Source organism: Crocodylus siamensis, chromosome 4 (genome assembly GCF_052110815.1).
Source record: "Crocodylus siamensis isolate JL-2025a chromosome 4, ASM5211081v1, whole genome shotgun sequence".
NCBI classification, from domain to species: Eukaryota; Metazoa; Chordata; order Crocodylia; family Crocodylidae; genus Crocodylus; species Crocodylus siamensis.
This window is the reverse complement of record NC_143398.1, coordinates 190265875-190287743: the sequence shown is the minus strand read 5'-3', so window position 1 is coordinate 190287743 and position 21869 is coordinate 190265875. Positions and strand designations below refer to the sequence as shown.

Here is a 21869-nt window from a genome sequence, read left to right as displayed (position 1 = left end):
ATGCAACTGGCTGAGAGAGGGGGCACCACGGTGAACTGTTTGGGGCCCTGTTTGGAGATGTTTGCCACATACTTAAAGTTGATGAAGAAACAGGAATCATTGGAAATGGGAAAGGTGCAACTTGATTGTGGGAATGAGGAGGTCAAAATATAGTGGCTCACCATGACTCGAGAAAGAGTCAGTGTTGAGGGGTACTGTGCTCAATGGGCACTATCACATATTTTATTCAGATGGGCTATACTATTTTATTCTTCTGTAGCAATTTTGGCATCAAGGGAAGGGTGTCAGGGCTGAGTGTGGCTCTTCCAGTGCTGGCCTGGTATTGCACTACCTCCAGGCCTGGTGCCAGTTCCCTGCAGAGGACATGCCTACCAGTTTTTTTTTAAAGGGCTGTTACAAAAAACAGTGGGTTGCATTTGATCAACTTCATAGTTGGTTTTCGTTACTGAGCACATGCTGCTTGTGGCAGCAGTTTAACAGTTGACAATGTGTTTAATGAGGTTTTCTTGTATTTGAATGTAAGATGAGAGACTCTTTTCCACATGCTGATGGGGGAGGGGGAGGGAACTGTCTCTTGTATTCAAGTAAATACGTCAGTTATAGGGTAATGCGAAAGCCCAGTGGTGCCTTATTGAGTAAATAGAGCCAACAAGTACAGAAAACCTGTCCCTTGTGACACAGTAACTTGTTTCAATTATGTGTTTTTGGGGGAATCGGATGAAAAAAATATAAATGCATGCATATAAATAAAAATATTTAAAATTACTATAGCACTTTGCATCTTCAGTGAGAGATACTAATATGAATCTATAATAGATATAGTCTAAAGAAATTAAGCTGTGTTTTTTACATTAAATAGGCATTGACAGATGTATTGTGTAGTGCTATAGAAATCGTATTACAACTGACTAGTCTGTGCAATTTTTTCTTTTTGCAACAGGATGGAGTAAGTATGACTTGTTTGCAGTGCTGGTTTTGATGCATGCTACACCTTAATATACTCTTTTGGAATTCTGCAGTTTTGCAATCTTGCTGGGAGGGACAAGATTTGATGTGGCTGGAAAAAAGTTTGGAGATCAGTTTTGATTTTGCTTTAGCTTATACCCAAATTGAAATGAATAATTTGTGCAACTTCAGCTCTTTCTAATCTGCTTGAGTGTGTTCTTAATTCTATTTTAATACTTTAGCAACCATCTGTTCAAATTTGTTTAGAAAATGTACTTTTATATCTATGAAATTGTCATCAGCATAATTTATGCTTTACAGGAATTGTCCGGCAAATTTGCTTAATAATATGAAATTTTTTGTGTGTTTATGCAAATTCAGTCCTCCCAAAATCTTTAAATACGGTAATACTAGTCAGTAAAATAAATTAAATGGTCTTTATTAAGAAGAAAAACAGACATACCTGAAACTAATTTTGCATGTCTGTAAGTAACATTGGTCTCATATATGTGTAAGTGGAATTCTTATAGGGTGTTAGTGAGCCATATGAATGCTTACTGAGAAGAAAATAGAGCCTAGACTGTAAATATGCCTATAAACATCCACCAAAAATCTTGCTTAAAAAAGTATCTGGACATCATTGTGAATTCATTTATGATTACCATAAACCCATTAAGTAAATTTTTGGGGTGAAATCCTGGCTCCCTAAAGCTTATGGTAAACCACCACTGACCCTTCCCCACCCCTCTCCCACTCCGGGGCAGGATTTCATCCATTGTATTCTGGCACTTGCCCCAGCTATAGTTTTATGGATTTGTAAATGTATTCTTTTGGAAGTGTGCTCTAGCGATAACTAGGGCTGTGCAAAGTTTCAGTTGCTGATTTGATTTGGAGGAGATTCGGCATGATTTTGTGGCCAAATTCTAATCGAATCAGGGGACCAATTCAAAGCTCCGAATTGATTCAAAGCCTCTGAATTGGTTTGGAAAAGATTCGGAGATTCGGGCAGTCCCTGCTCGCCACTGCAGGTAGGTGAACCCAGGTTCCATGCTGGTAAGCATGGACTGGAGGAGGGGGGAAGGGACCATGGGGGGACCCCCACCAGGCTCCATCCTCCACTCACTCCCCCAGCCCCCTGAATGCCTCTGACTGCTCTTGCTCCCCTGCCCAGCCCCAGCATCCCAGCACTTAAAGCCCTGTGCTTACCAGCTGCTGCAGCGGCCATCAGGGCCTCTGGGGGCTCATGGCAGAGCCCCCCGTTACAGCGCAGGAGCCAGTGCATGTGGGGTGCTTCTTTTTTTAGTTTTTCTTTTTTTTTTTTTTAAAAAAGTGCTGGGGCAGGGCAGGGCAGCCACTGACGGCACTGGGAGAGTGGAGGATGGGGCCTGTTCAATTTGGCCGAATCTCCAAATCAAATTTGGCTGAATCAATTTGGGATAGTGATTCAAATTACTGAGTCAAATCACTGTGTTCCTCCTCACCCCCCCTGAATCGGCTAAATCCGAAGCAAATGCAAGATGCTTTGCACAGGCCTAATGATAAATATGACATTCTATGGTTTAATATGTAACACTTTGCCCATATACCATGGCTGCGCTTCCTGCCAGTAGGAATCTTTAAAGAAATATAGTATTTCATTTCCCATTGATTTTATAATAAGAGCTACCAATACACTTATTTTTTGTTTTAATATATGTTCTGGTCAGCAATGTTGATTAATTAGTGAATGCAAAGGCACTTAGAATTTTTGGAAATAATATGGTACTTAGGTGATTTTCACCCCGGGAAAATGTTCTACCATCTGGGAGAGGGTAGAGCAAGGGAAAGTTTTCCCTGCTTTGAGTTTGATCACTTGCCTCATGGGAAATTGCCACATAAGTTTGTCAACGCCTCATCTTTAGGGATTGATGAAGAAACTGTAAGATCAGGTTTATTTTCCAGTTGTTTTTATTCATAATATGATCTGGCCTTAAGAAATAGATTCCCATTTAAAAACTTAATAGTGTATCCTCAGAATGCCACATTTAATACCAGACAGAGTAATTAATAAGTCTGCTGTACACTTATGGCCTCTGCAGTATTTTACCCTGGTTTAATTAATGATACAACAAAACTTGCAAATATGTTACTTTGTTTCATAGGAAAACAGTTTTGAGCAATTCATTATTAACTACTGTAATGAGAAGCTGCAGCAGATCTTCATTGAACTCACCCTTAAAGAAGAACAGGAAGAATACATACGTGAGGTAGTAATAAAATTTAGTTTTTCATATGCTAGTTTCTTGCCTTCTTGTATATGTACCTTTTGGGGGCATAACACTAAATGTACCTTTTGGGGGCATAACACTGAGAACTCTTATTAATCCTAAATCTGCCATGGAATGCATCTGCTATGCAGGAAAAGTTGGGGAGGCTTTTTGTTTGTTTGCTTGTTTGTTTTTGTTTCACATTCTCATGTCTGAAGTGATAAGAGGTCAGAATGAACTTTTATTTATATGTATTATTAATAATGCATGATTGATAGGTCTAAAATCAGGTAGGTGGATGAAATGAGATTGTATGAAAGTAATTATAGATAGATTCTATTAATTTTCTTAAGTGAATTTTTAAAATAAGCCATAGGTATTGTTTTAAGAATGGACTCTCAATATATAAAAGCCCACCTTATTGTGTTTTTGTGGTTTTTCAGTGGTTAGCCATGAAGTTAATGTTTTTTTTGGTCCTAGCAATATATTCTATTATACATACCAGTCAGAGGAAATGTTCAGAACTGTAGAAACTTAACATGTGTTCTCTGTGTTTAGATTGAATGGCACCATTGTGCTATGTTAAATGTTTTTGAAAACTGGATAGACTTTCTTCTTGCCTTGTAATTATCAAGACAATACAGAACTTAAAGTAATTTTTTCATTGATTGGTCAAGGACTTGAAAACATAATTACTGTAATTTGTTCTTTGAATCAAATTTCAATTCTTTCTGAAGAATTAAACTGTTAGTAGATACTACTGCAGAATACAAATTAAGAATGGACTTAAAATAATCGGGCTTTTGCTCCATAAATTTGGCCATCTCCCTCAATCATGTGCACTAGCAGGTTTCTGTAATGCATATGTTGTCTGGTCTAGTTCTTCCATATTTGGGAGTTTTATTGTTGATATTAAAAAAAATTAAAATATTAAGAATTTATGAACAGCAGCCAGACTTTCTGGGTTTTCAGATGGCTGCATCTAAATTTAGCCCTTTTTCTCCTGATCAAAAATTAAGAACAGTGAAATCTTGGTCTCAGATTCTTGCACTGGAATTGACTTACTTCCTTATAAACATTGCAAGTGTACACAAAGCATTATTGACCCAAGTCCTTGCAGTATAAAATTTTGGCTCCTTTCCAATGAAGTGCATGGGAAATTGACATAGATTAGAGAATGGAATGGAAAGCAAGTCTGGCAGCCATTCAAGGGCATTCATTTTGTTCAAATAATATTAGTGGTAGAATATTGCATTTTCCTAGATAAAATGCTAGGATCCAAAAACATTTGTACATATATGACATATAGACCTAACTTTTAAAGGTTATCCTAATAAATAGGAATGTAACTTAAATATGCCAATAAAAAGTGGTCTTCAACAGTGATTTCTTTTTCTTTTGTGTTTTTTTTTAATTTTTGTTCTTCTAGGGTATTGAATGGACTCACATTGAATATTTCAACAACGCTATAATTTGTGACCTAATAGAAAATGTAAGTTGTAATTATTGCCTTAAAAGCTCTTGCCTGCATGCAGTTTTTCTAAAATTCATCTCATGAAATTAAGTGCTATAAAATCGGAAATATCCTAATTCCACTGGATTTCTGTTGGTTTGCAATGATAGTGGTAGCTTTCAATTTTGTGTGTGAGTGTGTGTATAATGTATATAGTGGCTCTGTTTTTGCACTTAATCATAGCTTACTTATGCTTAGTCTGCTGAATGTCTAGTCTAATAAGGTATTTCAGAAGTCTGGAATGGGCAAAGCTATTAAGTAATATATGGATTACATTTTCCCTTAGAAATGTGCAGCAGTTAGCTCTAAAACAAACTACATTTATTTATTCTGTTAAATCAAATATTGTTATGCAGTGCTGCTTTCATTAAAAGATATCCTCAGCAACTCTAAATAACATTTCTTTTGTTTGAAAACCAAGGAATTCAGTCACCACCTGCTTCAGGAAGTAATTGTTCTTAATAACAATAGTTCTTATTGACTTAATACAGTTTTATTTTTATGTCTCACAAACTTTCAAAACAACCAGAACAGAAAGATAATGTACCTAGTAATACAAAATACATGCTAGCATTTTCATAATTGTTTTTGAGAGAGGAAGGCTTTGGAGTGATGATATTGGGGAAGGAAAAGTCCATTGGGTGTGGGAATGGGGAGGGTGGGGAGGGAGGAAGAGGGTATGGTAAGAATTTTTATTTCCTTTTACAGAGGGATTGAATTTGGGTTGGGAAGTGAAGTCAGGTTGTGCTGGGGGTGTGGGGGGAGTGGATTTCCTTGGGCCCTTGGCACATGTTCCCTTGATGGCTTGATGGGATCTGTTCCCTGGTTCAAACAATTGCCATGAGTGATTTTTGGGGATGGGAGAATAGATCCCAGTCATATCATTACTACTTGCCAGTGCAGGAAAGGCTAAGGATCTTGATCCTAGGCTCCCCCTACACTGGTGCAAGTAGAAAGTTGGGTGTCCGGTGAGCTGTTGTGGCCCTGGAGCTGGAACTAGGACTGCACCAGAGTTAGTTTGATGCTCCAGGGCAGTCACAGGACTGGAACCACTGCCAGTCAGCTCATTGGTGGTCTTGGTCTCAGGACATCACTGTAATGAATATGACACTGGTGGGTCCTGGGTTGGGACTACCAATCAGCTGATTGTGGTCCCAGCCTTGGGATTGCAGTGGAGACAGTCCTAGAGCCCCACTGTGCAGCTAGCATCAGGCTGTATGGTGGGGACCCTGCCACATGTTCAATTTCAAGCGCAATGGGAACAGCCACAAAATTATTGTGAATATTTCGTGGAACAATTTTGTGACGTATTTCCCATTTTATCATGCCATTAATTGCTCAGTTGTGTAGCTGGGTTACTATATAAGATGTGATTAACTGGTCAGAGGAGTGGGAGAGTGGATTGCTTTTGAATTTTCGTGGGTGAGAATTTTATTGTACTTTTTTATTTTAATATTTTATTCTGTTTATAAAATTTGTCTCTCATCTTCCCTGAGTCTTTTTTTTTGTGGGGGGGGGAAGAGCAGAGAGTGTGTGTGTGTGTGTGTGTGTGTGTGTGTGTGTGTGTGTGTGTGTGTGTGTGTATATAAAATCGATCAGTAAACTAACTGCTTATTTTTAAGTTGGTGATGATAAATTAGTCTCTGGTATCTACTAGGAGAAAAACTGAAGTTGAGTTTTGAAAAATGAAAAAAGAGTAAGTCAAAATTCAAATCTGAAAAATACACTTTCAGTAACATGAATGTATGTTAAGGAAGGGGGTGAAAGAAAAACAAACCGGCCAGTTCTTGAGCTGAGCTGAACAGGAGCAACTTTTCCATACATTATACTTTAAAAACCAATTACAATGCAATGTAATGTAAGTTTATGGTATTATTTTTAAATATTCATAAGTCTGAATATCAGAATCAGCATAATCTCATAGAACAGATTGCTGTAACTTTGCCTGTATCTCATTTTTCTTTTCTGTAAAATGAGGGGGTGACTTCCTTTATAAAATGCTTTGGGATCTATGGTTTAAAATGGCTTTAAAGCAGCTTTCTAATATTATCTATTTAAAAATATTTCATACTTGTGTCTATAGTCGAATTGGCTTTAAACGCACTACTGCACCAAAGATGGCAAATTTTTGCTGTTTTCAATGGTTTTTAGATCTCAAGAATGAGAATGTTGTATGGGCTCCTGTAATGAAGTAAGAGAAGAAAAATACACAAAACTAATTTTTTCGTTAAGAAATGTGTTTTTCATGTTCAAATAGTTTTCAAGATGTTAACAGATTTTCTTCACGCTTTCAAAATAAAGTTTATTTTAACTGAAATCAAGCTTTCGAAGAATTTTGAGTGATATGAATGACTTCAAGAATGGGTTCAGACTGGAATAGCTTCTTTGAGCTTAATATATAATTCAGCTGTAATATTAAAGCTGGAGTTTTGACAGGTTAAATTCAGAGTTCTGACTTGTTATGATTTAAATATTAAATGTATGGTTCAGAACTAATTATATGCTTAATTACAGGAACTAGATTGTTTGCATCACCACTGGTGTAGCTGATCTGTGTTTGTTTTTGAGTTTTGCTTTCCTAGCTATATTTTTATTATAATGCCATACTTTTCTAAAATAGCTTAATATCATATTGATGTTAATAAAAAAGATTATTTAAACAGGGCTTTTAATGAAGGATTTTTTTAAAATTACAGAATCAAACTGGAATTCTGGCTATGCTAGATGAAGAGTGCCTGCGGCCAGGGACTGTTACTGATGACACCTTTTTAGAGAAACTGAACCAAATCTGTGCTACTCATCAGCACTTTGAGAGCAGGATGAGCAAATGTTCACGTTTCCTGAATGATACATCCCTGCCTCACTGTTGCTTCAGAATTCAGCATTATGCTGGCAAGGTACTATATTCGCAGAACTTGTATAAGCTTAGACCTGCACTGTTTGCATGCAAGGCCTGAACATCTGAAACAATGTTAAATTCTTTTAAATACTAAATGATTATACAATAAAGGTTGATATGGCAGCATGGAGTTGCCTAAAACCAATACTAGGGCAGCAAATGTAGATGTAGTATAAAATTACTCTTGTACTTAATCTTTAGCCAATGGTAAGTTATCTTTTGACTGTATTGCCATCTTTATGGGTACATCTCACATAGGCTAAAACTGTTTTAGACTTCAGTGGTGGTAGATAGAGTTCCACATCCTTAAGTTAGCGTAATACATTTTTGCCTGAGTGTTCTGAAACTAAAAATGCTCTCTTTAGAAGTATAATGATTAACACACATGAAATCCAATCTTTACATTTTGCCAAGGTAAGACTGTCAAAAACTAGACCAGTGTTTAGTGTTTCCAGTGTTAACCTGGAAATTGGTTATTTCATTGAGTGAGTCAAAGGTTAGACAACATTTTATTGTTCTAGTACTATTTCACTCAGTTGTTCTTGATAATTTTTAACAATGTATTTTATTTCAGTTTTTCCCTAGTTCAGGTATCACTAATTACTAGTGTATTAATGTCTCTTAGCCCAGGGGATGTCAACTGGGAGTACTCTTCCCCTTCCCCATTCCATGTCTGGCCACAGGGGTACACTTATTCAAAAAGATTGAAAACCCCTGTTTTAGCCCACTGTAACAAAGTTGCTGGGAGTCTACTTTTTCTAATTGGCATGACAGCCTAATGTTTGTATTTTGTATATTATATTCTATATTTGGTGGTTGCGTTTTATATTTGGTTGTAATTTGCAGTTGATTAATATAATTAGCATTCTTTTTCTTTGATGAAACTGAAATGATCCAATTGAAAATACCTTTGGTGCTCTGGGTGGGATTAGGAACAGATTGCCTCTTATAGAGAAGCAAGTGAAGGTCTTCAGTTATTGTGGCATTTTCTAACTGGGCAGAACATTTCAGTCAGTTTCTACTGTTTTTGCGTTTGTTTTCAATCAACTGTTGAAAACATTTTGAATAGGCTGCTTGATAATAAAATATGGACTTTTCCACCCCCCGAAATATAATCTACTTCTTGTTTTTTTCCCCAATAGTAATTTCTGACAATATTTTCAAAAACAGCTAAATCCAGAAACACGTTTTCTATTTAATAGAAAAGTTTCTGGTCATTTGATCCAGTGTAAAATATGACTAGATCATGATTATTTTGATAAAAGCTGACCAATTTATATTAGGGTCAGCTTGGGGAGGGTGTATGTGTTTACTCAGGTCCCATAGAGAGCTATGCAAATTTCTGCTGGATGCTTCCTGTGTGTCCAGCTGCAGCTCAGATCATACCATCTATGCATGTCATTAGGCTGTTTTTCTCATGGGGATAATAGGGCCATGCTACTTCATATTAGCTCAGATTTAGGAAATTTCTCAGCTTTATTGTAAATACAACTGTATAACTTTAAGTAAAACTAGTGTTGGTATTGTGGGGATGTTTTTGCTACAATTTAAAACAGTAGGGGGAAAAGAACAACTTTTTTGTTTCAAATGGAAGAAACTCTTAATTTGTCTGCGGAAGAAGTTTTTCTTGGAGTATTTGGTAAGAAAGAGCTTACATGAAAAGTTCTGGCCATCACTGAAAAATGTATGTTAGGGGGTTTTTGTTTAAATAAATAGACTAGAGCTGTCTTAAAATTTAACATTACCGTTTAAGAGAACAATTATTTTATAAAAATATTTTGAGTTTGTCTAAGAAAAGATATCAGATTTACCCAAAGAACCTTGTCCACTTATAAACAATATCTATTTTGTTCAATTTGGTGTGGTTTTCAGAGGGGAGAGGAGAATGAAAGATTGTATTTGATATGCAGTGGCCTCCCCTGTCCCCAAACACTGATTTTAAATAAAAGCCAGAAGATTTTTGTTCCTATTGAAATTTTGCATGGAATGGTAAATCACTTCCTGGCCTACTCTAAATTTTGATCTGCCTTGTGGCCCCAAATTGTACAGTAATAAGATTCTTGTCTATTGTTTAGGTGATGTACCAAGTAGAAGGATTTGTTGACAAAAATAATGATCTGCTCTACCGTGACCTTTCCCAGGCCATGTGGAAGGCCAACCACTCCCTAATTAAAGACTTATTTCCAGAAGGTAACCCTGCCAAGATTAACCTAAAGAGACCCCCAACAGCAGGTTCACAATTCAAGGCTTCTGTAGCTACCCTGATGAAAAACCTTCAGACAAAAAATCCAAACTACATTAGGTAAGTGATTCTATAACAAAACTTAAAAAAAATTATAATAGATGTGTGACTGAAACAGAAAAGAGAATTCCAAAAGTTATCCTATAGTGAAGAGATAAAGGATCCCTTATCAAAGGATAACAAAATATTTTTCTTCAAGATCATTGGTGTACACTCAGTCTAGGTAAATGCCAAGTGAGACTTGTTACCTTCACTCATTTGTTGGGTTTCTGTGTGAAATAAAGTTATTTTTGTGTAGTTGTACAACCTTTCCATCAGTTGGCCCTAACTGGACTCATTACATGGTCAGTAAGTAGAAGAACAAATTTCTCAGGAAATGAAACTTCTCCCTTATCTTGATGAGGCAAACTGATAGGGAGATTGTAAAGAAGCTTCTCTTGTTGCCCACCCCATTATATTTTTGTTAACAAATAGGACTCTTTTCTGACAGCTTATGCAAATAAACTTTTTAAAATGGAGGGGAAGGCTGGTTAATTGCTTATCTGCTCATGAATACTTGCTATTATATCTGCATGCACTTTGGTAGATCAGTTATTAATGTGCTTTTTAGGAAATATTTCAGAATAGCAAATTATTTTGATTTCTTTGTGGGATTTTAAGTAATGAAAGTTTGAGAATAAGGTACTGTTATATCTCATGCATGTATTTAGTCAAGTTAAAGGTCATTAGCTTATATCTAGTATAAGCCTAAAGTCTAAAGTTAAAGGTCACTTTAATAGCTCCACATACACAAAACAATTAGCAGTTTCCCTGCTAAATAAATATATATTGTTTCAATTTCCAGATGCATCAAACCCAATGACAAAAAAGCTGCACACATCTTCAATGATGCTCTAGTATGCCACCAGGTCCGGTACCTTGGTCTCCTGGAGAATGTCCGAGTTAGAAGGGCAGGCTACGCATTCAGGCAGCCTTATGAACCTTGTCTAGAAAGGTACAAAATGCTTTGCAAGCAAACATGGCCTCACTGGAGAGGACCTGCAAGGTAAAATTTAATTGGTATTCTTATTCCTTTGTATTTTGATGTATATGTATTTAAGTAGCTAAACTCTAAAAATGTAGATCACTTACAAAGGAAATGCTTCTAGCAACAGTCTTACTTGTTAACAGAAAAGAGTTCTGCAGAGAGGCCAAATAGTTCCTAAAATGCATTTCAGCCTGCTAAGCTACAGACAGTCTCTTTGAACTACCTTGAAAATGGCTAGGTAGTCTGTAATAGAGTGAGAGGGGCAACTCTGTCTGCCTCTTTTTTTTTTTGTTGTATAATCCCCACTCCAACATCTTGTATCTAGTAATATCTTTTAACTAAACTATTAAGCAATACATTCTTTTACCAATAATTTTGAGGTAATAATAGCCTTAAAGACTTGTGAAACGATTAGATACTTCTGATAAATATTAATTCTGTAATTTAAAATTGCACAGTGCTCATCAAAAATGGCCTTGCTGGTATCCTAGATAGAAAAAATAGTATTTTTCCTCCAAAGTTTTTTTTTTCCTATTTTTCCATGGATAAGATGAAATTGAATGTGATGTACTTTTTAGGCATTATTGTAATTTTGGACAACTTCTGTGGTTTCACATGTATTTATTGACTTTTAAAATCAATTTAATGTCAGGTAAAACATGGTATCCATGGTTAACTATTTACAAGAATGGAGGGGTAGCATTTGACAAGTGTCAGTCAAAGTTTGTGAAACTTCTGTATTATATTTGACACAAATGTGAGTTCCTTGCCTGCCTTTTTTAAGTGTAAAACTATATTTGATGCCAAAACTGGTCCCTTGCTGGTATTGCTAAATGAAATTATTTCCCTTTATACTCAGTTATTTCATAACATTGCAATAATGATTATCTCGAATTAAAAAATTACTAAAATGAGTTGTACTATCATTCTTAAACCATACATGTATGGAAGACCTTAAAATGCCCTTAATATGCTATCTGTAGATTAAGAGAGCTCTCATTTTGTTCTTTTAGGGATGGCGTAAAAGTTCTGTTTAATGACTTGGAAATTCCTGAGGAGGAGTATTCCTTTGGTAGATCGAAAATATTCATCCGCAACCCAAGAACGGTACGTGAACAAACTTCTTCAACAGAATCAAAGAACATTTTGCATGAAGAATGCCTCTTGCTAGCACCGCAGAATTTAATGGAAAATTAGTGTAGGTTTCTCCAAACATAGTGCTCTGAAGCCACTTCAGCCTACAATATGCTAAAAGTCAGTCTCAAAGAATTGACATTTTTGTTGTCATAACTACTCTTTGCCTGCCTTTTTAAAACATAGCTCTTCAAATTAGAAGATCTGCGAAAGCAACGTCTTGAAGATTTGGCCACACTCATTCAGAAGATTTACAGAGGATGGAAATGCCGTACTCATTTCCTTTTAATGAAGAAGAGCCAAATTGTGATTGCCTCCTGGTACAGGAGATATGCAGTAAGAGTCTACTCATTTTAAACAGAGATTCCTTTTTAGTATGTAGCAGTGGTTATTTTCCTTTCCTCTATCAGCTTGGAGAAGTGCTAAAGGAATTCAATTTTGTATCTGTCATCTTTTGGTCTCTTGCCTTACTTGCAGCCTTTAAAATAAATGCTATGATATTGCCAAATCGTTCTACTCCTAATGACCAACTTTGTAGTAACAGCATTCTGTGAAAGCTTTCCAAGTTCAGCTTGGATAACATGGAGGCCAATCAAAGATTGGAAAAAAATATGGCCATTTACATCTTGAAGCAAGTAATGACTTATGAGTGGTGTTAAAAATAATATCCCACAGCAGTTTGTCTATATGATTTCATTATCTTTCTTCAGATGAACAGGATCAGATTGCATTACTGAGTAGATCATAGGTCCTAAATGGTTTAAAAAGAGTTGGCAAAACTATGTTTGCAGATCTGTTGAAACAAGGAAATAAGAAAAAATGAACAGCCAGCTTTTGGCTTGAGTACACCTCTATCAGCATTATTTTCTAATTTATAGATCTTCATTGCTTTGTTGGGAATTTGCAGGAGTAATTTTGTTTTACGTTTGAGCATATAATTCTTTCATAATCCAAAATAATTACTTGGTGGAGGAGGGGGTTCCTATGTATAGGGGATCCTGATCTCAGAAGCGAGATGACAAAGTTATAAGTAAGGGCAGTATTTGGGATGCTGCAAAGGGGGTGTATTCCCCACAAATTCAGCTTGGGGACATTTCCTTGTGTGGGTCAGTGGTTCTCAACCTTTTTAGATTTGACATCTCCCTGGTTCAGTGGTGGTTGTGTTGTTGGTATGGTAATCAACAACCTACTAGTAAAAAAATAAGGATGTTCTTGATTTTAAGAGGAAACTGTTCACCCTTTTAAGTAAAATAGTCAGTGGTGTATGTCAAACTGATTTACTTGGCTAGCATTCTGGTCTTGCATTCAGCAACTTAGTTTTTTCCTTTAAACTATTATCAATACTGGTATTATAGAAGGGCTGTGGGGTGGGTGTTAGGAACAAAAGAAGTCTTATGATTGTCAGTGGAAAACATAGCCAGCAAACTAGAGCAAAGCATTTGTGATAGACTGTCTGCTATTTTGTTGGTGGGAAAGACAACAAAACAGTGGCTGTTAGCATTTAATTCACATAACTTTACACGGCTGACCATAAGATTAGATTTCTGTGTAAGTTAAAAGTAGCATTGTCCTCAGACTTTTGTTTGTGGGTTATTTCCTTTTGGATTAGATACGGAATCCACACCCCAATTTGTACATTTAAAAATAACACACCATTCTGTTCATTTCTTATGACTTGCCCCCTCAGTTATTTTTTTTAGACATCACTAAAAATATGTTGATCAAATCACTTCATAATCATGGGTTTGCATTTCTTTAATACAGCAACAAAAGAAGTATCAGAAGATAAAGAGTTCGGCAATTGTAGTACAGTCTTACATCAGGGGATGGAAGGTGAGTTTGACATCAGAAAGCCTCTCATTTTACTTGCACAGGCTAATACAATCTAAGCATGCTGGACTCCGCTGAGGAGAGCTGAGTCATTAACCAGTTTGCCATCCAGAGAGTATAGCAAGCTCTTTCAATGCCAGGGGCAGGAATTACGTTGACCACTGAAGAGGGAGAAAAGGAGGAAAAGTCTTACCTTCTGGACTTCTCCTGACTTGAGTGGCAGCTGCTACTCCTATTGCTTTAGTGGCTGGGGCTGCTGCCACTGAGAGCCAGGCAGCTGCACAGGCTTCTCAGGGAGCCCTGTTCTCTACCCATGCTTACCCTCTGTGGACAGGGTTATGGCTCCCATGGGAAAGCCTCCTGGGGCTGTGCTTGCACAGCAGCACCTGCTGTAACAAAGTCTCCTGAGGGGCAGGGGGGCCCTACTGGAAGCCCCTCCCCACCCCCCAGTCAGCACCCAGGGCTGGTGTGCTGCCCTCTCTACCCCTGCAATTTTGCTAATGTTACCAGGATTTTCAAATGTGAAATAAAATTTGAATTGAATACAATTTCAAGAAAAGGGGCTAGCCAGGTGGGGCTGTTTTGGAAGGCAGTCTGCAGACAGGGGATGTGGAGATGCTATTGATACTTCACGGTAGGCCCAGTGGGAGAGTATGTTGTTGCTACTACCTACAGCTTGTTATGGCATTGTCTCTTCAAATATATCTGTCCCAAGCTCTTTGATAGAAGATCTGTGATTATGACGGGGACTTCAAAAATGAGATTTATAAAAACTGGTTTAAAAATGAGATTTTCTTCCTGTTTGGAAGGACTGGAAAATATCTAAAAAATCTTATACCTTCACCTAGTGGAAGGTACAGCCTAGTCTTAGGAAGGAGTTAACCTGTCAAGGTTTTCTTTCACACTACTATTGCACCCTTCCCTAAGTAGATGCAAACTCTTCATTCATTACAAGGTATTACACCTGGTGTATATAAACAAGGACAGTCTTCCAGTTACCGGTCAGGTGCCAGTTTATACTTTTGTTTGTGCCAAAGGAATTGAAAGCCTGGAATTTTTTGTGCAAACTCGCATTAGGATTGGTTTTCCAGCTGCATCCTAGGTTTATTACACTTACTTAAATTAAAAGATTTTAACTTTGTCCAGCATTATTGAAAAATCATACTTGTCTGCAAGCAGTCAGGGTGTGCTTTAAAATACAAATGCGCTGAAGCTGGTAAGAAAATTATAGCAATCTCATGTATGTGACAAAAACATGTTAAACTAGACATGTTAAACAAGGATGAGGCCAGGTCCAACTCTTACTCCTTCTGAAGTTTAATTAAATGAAATTTTAATCAAATGATGAATTTTACAAAGCTGATTTAAAAAATAAGGGGAGTCAAGCTCATTTGAGAGAGTGATTCGATTCCATGGTATAGCTATGGTCTGTGGGCCAAGATCAGAGAATCATAGATTTGGAAGAGATCTCAAGGGTTGTCTGGTCCAACCTCTCCCCGTGAGACTAGGAAGGACTTCATACTCCATGTAATCTGCAGTGGATCTCTGACTAATGTCAGTGGCAGATGGAGAGAATATGGAAATCCGTTTACTAATTAGATTTGTGCTTATTCAATATCTTATTGACCCATTTAGTATTCTGCATTGTTAGGTTAATGGTACTTCTACCCATCTTTGAAAATTCTCTTCCTCTTCTGTCTTCACTTTTTTCTCTCTCTTTTCCCCCCTCTCCTGCAGCAATTTCTTGTTTCCTGTCCTTAAGGTTTTTTTGATCCTATCCTCTTTCCTGTTCCAACCACTAAAAAAATCAGACAAGGAACAGTTAATGATGTTGAAGTATTGGCATGTAGCTTTAGAGCTGATACTGCTATGTGACTTCCTATGTCCAAGTTAGTGTTTCAGGCTGTCTGCAAACTCAGGTTTAAACTTGGCTCACTTTGGAAGGTTATCCTGCAGCCATGAGGTCTCAGAATATAATTTTTTAAAATTAAAGATGAGATTCTGTACAATATTAATATGTTCTTTCAGATTTTCTCTGTGGTATATCAGTATATCATGCAGTGAGAGGACAAGACTAGGAAAAAATGGATTTAGAAGGTACTATATAACTCGGGCCAAAAAAAAAAAGGGGTTTTGTAATATCTTACAACCCGCTGATAATTGTCTGTTTGGCTGAACAGTATTCTTGCACAAAGACTAGGGTGAGTGTTCATTACAGTTTTTGTTGAAATTTATCTGCCTAGCTCAAGTTAAAGTAATCAGATCTCCGAATCGCGAGCAGCATAGGCTATATGTCTTCTTGCTGCATTCCTAGTTCAAGTATCTGTAATACTAATACTTCAATTCATTCCTTCTGGTGGGCCAGGTAGGTTGAATTTAAAGGATACACAGTGCAGAAACATAGTGAAAGACTGACTGGTTTGGTAAACACTGGCATTTCTGGAAATCTCAACCTACAAAGGGTACATTATTGTGGCATATCCTAGGTGCACTGTTCTTGATCAGGTCCGAGCCACCTGTTGCTTCTACTGATGGAAACTGACTGGTGAAGTATGCTTGAGACAGAGGTCTTGAAAGTCACTGTAGAGGCCATTTCTCTGAGAGGCCTCACTGCATTATTCTGGATTCAGAGCATGCCAGTCAGAGTAGGTGGGCTGTTGGTCCTCAGGGTGTCCTGGCTAGAACTGAAGCCTACTGCTGGAGCTAAACATACTGCTTTTCTCTTTCAGTGGGATATGTACTCTTAATTGCTTAGGCATATTTGAAAAATTCTATTTGCAATCTAAATCATATTGTACAATAGGTGGAAGAGAAGTATTATTGTCCTTGTACAGTTGAAGTGACCTGCCTGAAGTCTGTGACAGAGGAGGAAACTGAACCAGATTAGAATAATAGAAAATTAGGTTTTGAAGGGCCCTCAGGAGGTCATCTAGTTCAACCTTCTGTTCAAAGCAGGACCATCCCCAACGAGATCAGCACAGCCAGACTAGGTCATTCCAGCCAGGAATGAATTATCTGAAGTTCCAAACCAGTTCTTCAACTGCAACCTCTTTCCTCTAATACACTCTTATTTTTCTGTTTCTGGATTTGGAGTGCTAATGTTTGAGGGGTTATTTTTCTGGGTTTTAAGTAAGATGCTGCCTATTATAAATCAGATGTAATAAAAAAGGTATGAAATTAGTGTTCTTTTTCTTTTGATTGATCAAAGGCTCGAAAGCTTCTCCGAGAACTTAAGCATCAGAAACGTTGCAACAAAGCTGTCACAACTATTGCAGCTTATTGGCATGGTACCCAGGTAAGAAAATGTTAGAAAGCTTTGTATTACAGAGCCATTATGTGGAACAAAGACCCTACAGATTAAAGATTTGGGGAATATTTTCAGTGGCTTAAGCTACTTAACTTGCATTTCTCTTTGCTGCTTACATGTTTTAACTATTGCAATCTCAAAAACCAAGACATGCTTTCATATTTACTGTTTATGGTGACTGGTTTCTTTCTTTCTCTTTCTGTCCATTGGGAACCTGCAGTAACCTTTTCTGTCCTAAACTTTTCTATAACCCATTTCAAATACACTACAGGCGCGAAGGGAACTGAGACGACTGAAGGAGGATGCTAGAAATAAACATGCTATTGCTGTTATTTGGGCTTACTGGCTTGGATATAAGGTACTTCATGCATACATTCCATGCCTCTTCACTGCTCAACAATATCTGACTTTCATCTGTAGTAAATAGTGAAGATTAATAACTAATGCTATGACTTAGAAAATATTAGAGCACGATCCTTGATTTCTTGCATTTCCATTCATGCCACACTTAATAAATCTGAAGACATCCTAAATGTTAGTCTTCCATCTATTGTATAGTAGACTAGGAACTTCTAACCATGCTACCCAACTAGTACCAATTGCATTCTAACAAGTTATTAGATTTACATTATTAGACTACAATATTGTCAAATTAGAAAATGCATTTAACTGACCAAATATGCAAAGCATGTTTTTTCTGCTAACAAATGCTTGCAGTGACATTTTTCTAGATTCCTAAATTAAAGCTTTTAATGGGGAGTGTGTATTCTGCAACTTATACAGGCTCTTTACATTCAAAATAGTACATTGTAAATTATAATTTTTACAACTTCATGTTTGAAATCTATTCTGTGCTGTTTTTTTTCTTTATTAATAAATTTCAGTTGAATAAGAGGAAGTACAGTGTTGCAAATAAGATGCAGTATTGATGACCTGAATTTTGGGAGAAAAGTATGTTAGCGTACGCATCTAAACTTCTGGCACTAGAAAAATCCCAGGAATTCCATCATCAGCTGTTCGTTTTGAGAACTAAAATCCCACTGAAAGATTCCTGCTAATCCCTAGATTTCAGTTTCAGGTTTTGTGAGCCACCAAAAATTCTGTGCAGCAGAGAACAACATTTAAATTATTGTTTTAATTAATTAACAGTGCTTCACTGACTTGCGATACTTTCAGTAAGCCAATGAAAATTAAATCTCGATTATTATTTTGCATTGTTATTACAAAATACCTCATGAGTTAAAAAGAAAAATGTTTAGTGTGGTCCACTAATACAGAGCCAAAGAACAATGTTGAGTTTGACCTTCATTGTTTTGTCACTGATGTAAATCTGTTAGACATGTAATGAAATGTCAACCTAGGACTCAGCAAATAAAAATATACAGAAGGCCCCTCATGAGAGAGATCAGTGTAAACTGCTACACTATCTAATCAGTCACAATTTTCTCTTCACTTACATTAAATAAATGTAAAATGTTTCTACCTTACTCTAATTAGGACAGTAAAATATTTATATATCAACTCTCCTTCATAACAACAAGCAAAACAATTGATTTTTATATTCTTGCTATACCTAAGAATTCTCTTCTACCAGAGAGTCCAGTGGTAGGGAGCTAAATTTATATACAGCTTCACAAAATTAAACTGTACGTTGCTGTTAAGAAAAAGAATAAGACAAATTAAAACACATTTTTTTATTTCTATATTAAAGTACCTAATTGACAATACACAAAGAGTGGAAGCAGACATCGCCTTTGTGCTGTTATAACATTTTTTATGGTGGCATAAAGGCCAAGCAAACAAATGTCCATAGCCCCTGTCATACCACAGATGCCCAAGATGTGCAGCTGTGATTTAGTTGGCATCAATTTGTGTCACTTTATTGCAGAAGCTGTCCACTAGGTTTATGGTGGGAAAGTGTGGTTAGGCAGGTACTCCTTGAGTTTCAGGTGCCTGATGTTGCGTGCCTCAGGAAGTCCCATTTTTGGGGCATGCAAGATCAGGTCACTAAAGCTTGGGGATCTCCTGCCTAGGTTTCTTGTTTCTGATTCCCTGGGTGCTGGTCAACACTCCAGTGCAGTCATGAGGCTGGGATTACCAGTTAACTGATTGGTGTTCCCAGCCCCACACCCTCAGCTGAGCTGGTTTTTCACTCTTGCAGAGGTGCACCCCAGAGATCCCACAGGGTGCATATCTGTAAGCAGGAAACTTTGGATTTCTCTGCTTAGAGACACACCCAAGACCAGCCCTGGGAAAGTGCCTGTACAAGGGAGGGGGCATGCTGCCTGCTTTCTGCAGGATATATGAGCTGGACAGTGGGCATGGCTGATCTGTTCTGTTTGGTAATGTCTGTAAAGTATTTTAACTAAACTAAAATATTACGTTTTAGTTTGTCTATCATAAGTCAAATGCAGTCAAGAAAACATGTCTTAAGCATAAGCATAATTGTAACCAACCAAATTTAAGTGCTCCCTAAAGGCTGCTTGAGATCTAAAAAAAAGTCATAGAACTGAACTACTTGGTTTCCTTCCTCCTCAAAAGGCAGACAGATTCTGATTGTGCAGTGTCCTTGGCATTAAGATGTCATATAATGAGAACTAGAATTTGCTACCTCACAAGTGAACTAAAATATATCTTTTATAAAGGCTTTATTAATGCATAGTTAAATTGGAAGAGTGCCCAAAAAGTGCAAGAGGTAAATGTGAAGTGGATTCACTTTTCTTTAATATACTTGACAAGATAAAAGTACTGCAAGTGCATAGCTACAGCTACTGCTGCTACCATCTCCTTATCAAGAAGACTGAAACTAATGTGTTGGGTTGTATGATGTCAAATAACTAAACAAACAAATTTATTAATATCTTCTAAAATGTAAAAGTATAACTTAATAGACTCTCAGTCTTCATATAGGTACTTGGGAATTTTATTTTCCTAAAATAGATTATTGATGAATTTGTGTTTCTCTCCTTGTTTGTATGTGATGAAGTTATGCTGTTTGGTGATATAATGTCACCTACCTCTTCATTATGGGGAGAATCAGAAAGAGAGAGATCCATTTAACGAAGTGAAGAATAACACAAACAGAATATTAACATCTCTCTAAAAACAGAAGTTTTAAATATGGCATAAAATAGTATGAGAGAGTTTCTTTTACAATTAGAAACCAACATATTTCTTGATTTGTAGAACTGATCCCAGTATGCTCAAGTGCTTGTCACTGGAGTTATTGATTCTTTAGGATGTTTTAAATGATTCTTAAATCAACATTATTTTAATCTTATAACTAGAGGGAAAGCTTTCCATTAAATTGGGTATCATGAATTCATATTGATTTATTTATTGATTGGCTTACTTGCATGGAAGATATGATGCAAACATTCATAGCAAATAATGGGGCTTGCATAATTCTTACTTTTCTGTATCAGTAAGACAGTATAGAGGCTTTTATTGACTACCCTTAACACCATTTCCACACTGGGTTTTAATGGTTACATACTGTTCTTCCATCTTTCTATATCTTATTCATAAATTGGCTGTTCTATTGGGAGAATCCTTTTCCTGGTCATTGTGCTATCTGCATCGGGCTGTCTCTTTTGTTCACTATCTAAACGTTTTAGGCTCGAAGGGAATTGAAACGCTTGAAGGAGGAGGCTAGGCGTAAGCATGCTGTTGCAGTCATTTGGGCTTACTGGCTTGGACTGAAGGTACTTTCTCAACCACTCCCTTGCATCAACAGTGAACTCAATATTGAGTGTGGCATCTACTAACACATAATATGCTATTGATTATGCGGGTTCATTAGTAAACAGTCTTTCAGGAAATTACATTGCTTAGGTTTTGTCATGGACCTTTTTACTAAAAAAAATCCTGAAGCTGAAAATCTCTGAAATGAGACATTTGTAAATGTTTTTAACAACTGTATTATATAACAGTGGTCTTAAGTCTGAAGCTATTTCTTGTCTTATCAGGAGGTTCAGTTTTCAGTGGAAGAAAAAGTGCCAAAACTGTTCTTAATTAAAGGGACATTAATATGGCTGTTAACTTAAAATTTGACCTACATTGGCAGAAAGCCCATTCAAAAAGATTGCAAACACGTATTTTCTTTTCTTGACCTATGCTTGCTATATAGCTGGGGAATAGGGTGGGACTATTTTTTTTGTTCTTACTTTAGACCTACTGGCCTTGTATTGTATTGTAGCCTTAAGTATAGTGTTTGATAAAGATGTAGAATTGCATGCTATAACATGTGGTTGGTGGCCTTCAGAGACCTTCCTATAAAAGTTTTAGCACTTTCAATTTTCACGTTTGTCTGTATATCTCTACAGCAAGGATTGGTTGACAAAAGAAAACACTTCTGTAATCTATGAAGTGTAGTTCTGTTCTGTATATTGACTATGAAAATGGCATTGTAAGAAGAGACTTTTGTGCCTCAGTGGCGCACATATTTTGTTTTCTTGATTTATATTTTAAGTTAAGTTTTAAAGTACTCTCACTGTGAACTTATTGGGGATCACTGTGAACTTATTGGGGATCGCAGACGCCACCCGAGTTCTTTTGGACTCAGTTATCATGATTAGTAGATTTAGTGCAGGGGTAGGCAGTGTTTTTTGGCCAGAGTGCCAAAAAACACCACAATGGAAGGCTGGAGTGCTGGCATGTCAGAAAAAGAAAATGAGGGCAAGGGGTACATGGCAGGATGCCCTGCTTGTGCCCCCTGCTACCCTTG

At 36.9% G+C, this 21869-nt stretch overlaps 1 protein-coding gene across 3 annotated transcripts in view; it reads left to right on the top strand.

Moving 5' to 3' along the window:
- MYO1B (myosin IB) overlaps positions 1 to 21869 on the top strand; it is a 198178-nt gene that overhangs the window by 158603 nt on the left and 17706 nt on the right. The window contains exons 14-24 of one of the 3 annotated variants that reach the window (XM_090045222.1): positions 3087 to 3191; positions 4621 to 4683; positions 7401 to 7601; positions 9679 to 9905; positions 10690 to 10890; positions 11886 to 11979; positions 12193 to 12342; positions 13771 to 13839; positions 17045 to 17131; positions 17415 to 17501; positions 20761 to 20847. In XM_090045222.1, coding sequence (XP_089901348.1) covers positions 3087 to 3191; positions 4621 to 4683; positions 7401 to 7601; positions 9679 to 9905; positions 10690 to 10890; positions 11886 to 11979; positions 12193 to 12342; positions 13771 to 13839; positions 17045 to 17131; positions 17415 to 17501; positions 20761 to 20847 — 1371 coding nt within the window. The remainder of the gene's footprint in view (positions 1 to 3086; positions 3192 to 4620; positions 4684 to 7400; positions 7602 to 9678; positions 9906 to 10689; positions 10891 to 11885; positions 11980 to 12192; positions 12343 to 13770; positions 13840 to 17044; positions 17132 to 17414; positions 17502 to 20760; positions 20848 to 21869) is intronic. The other 2 variants (XM_090045220.1, XM_090045221.1) reach the window with 2 other exon arrangements.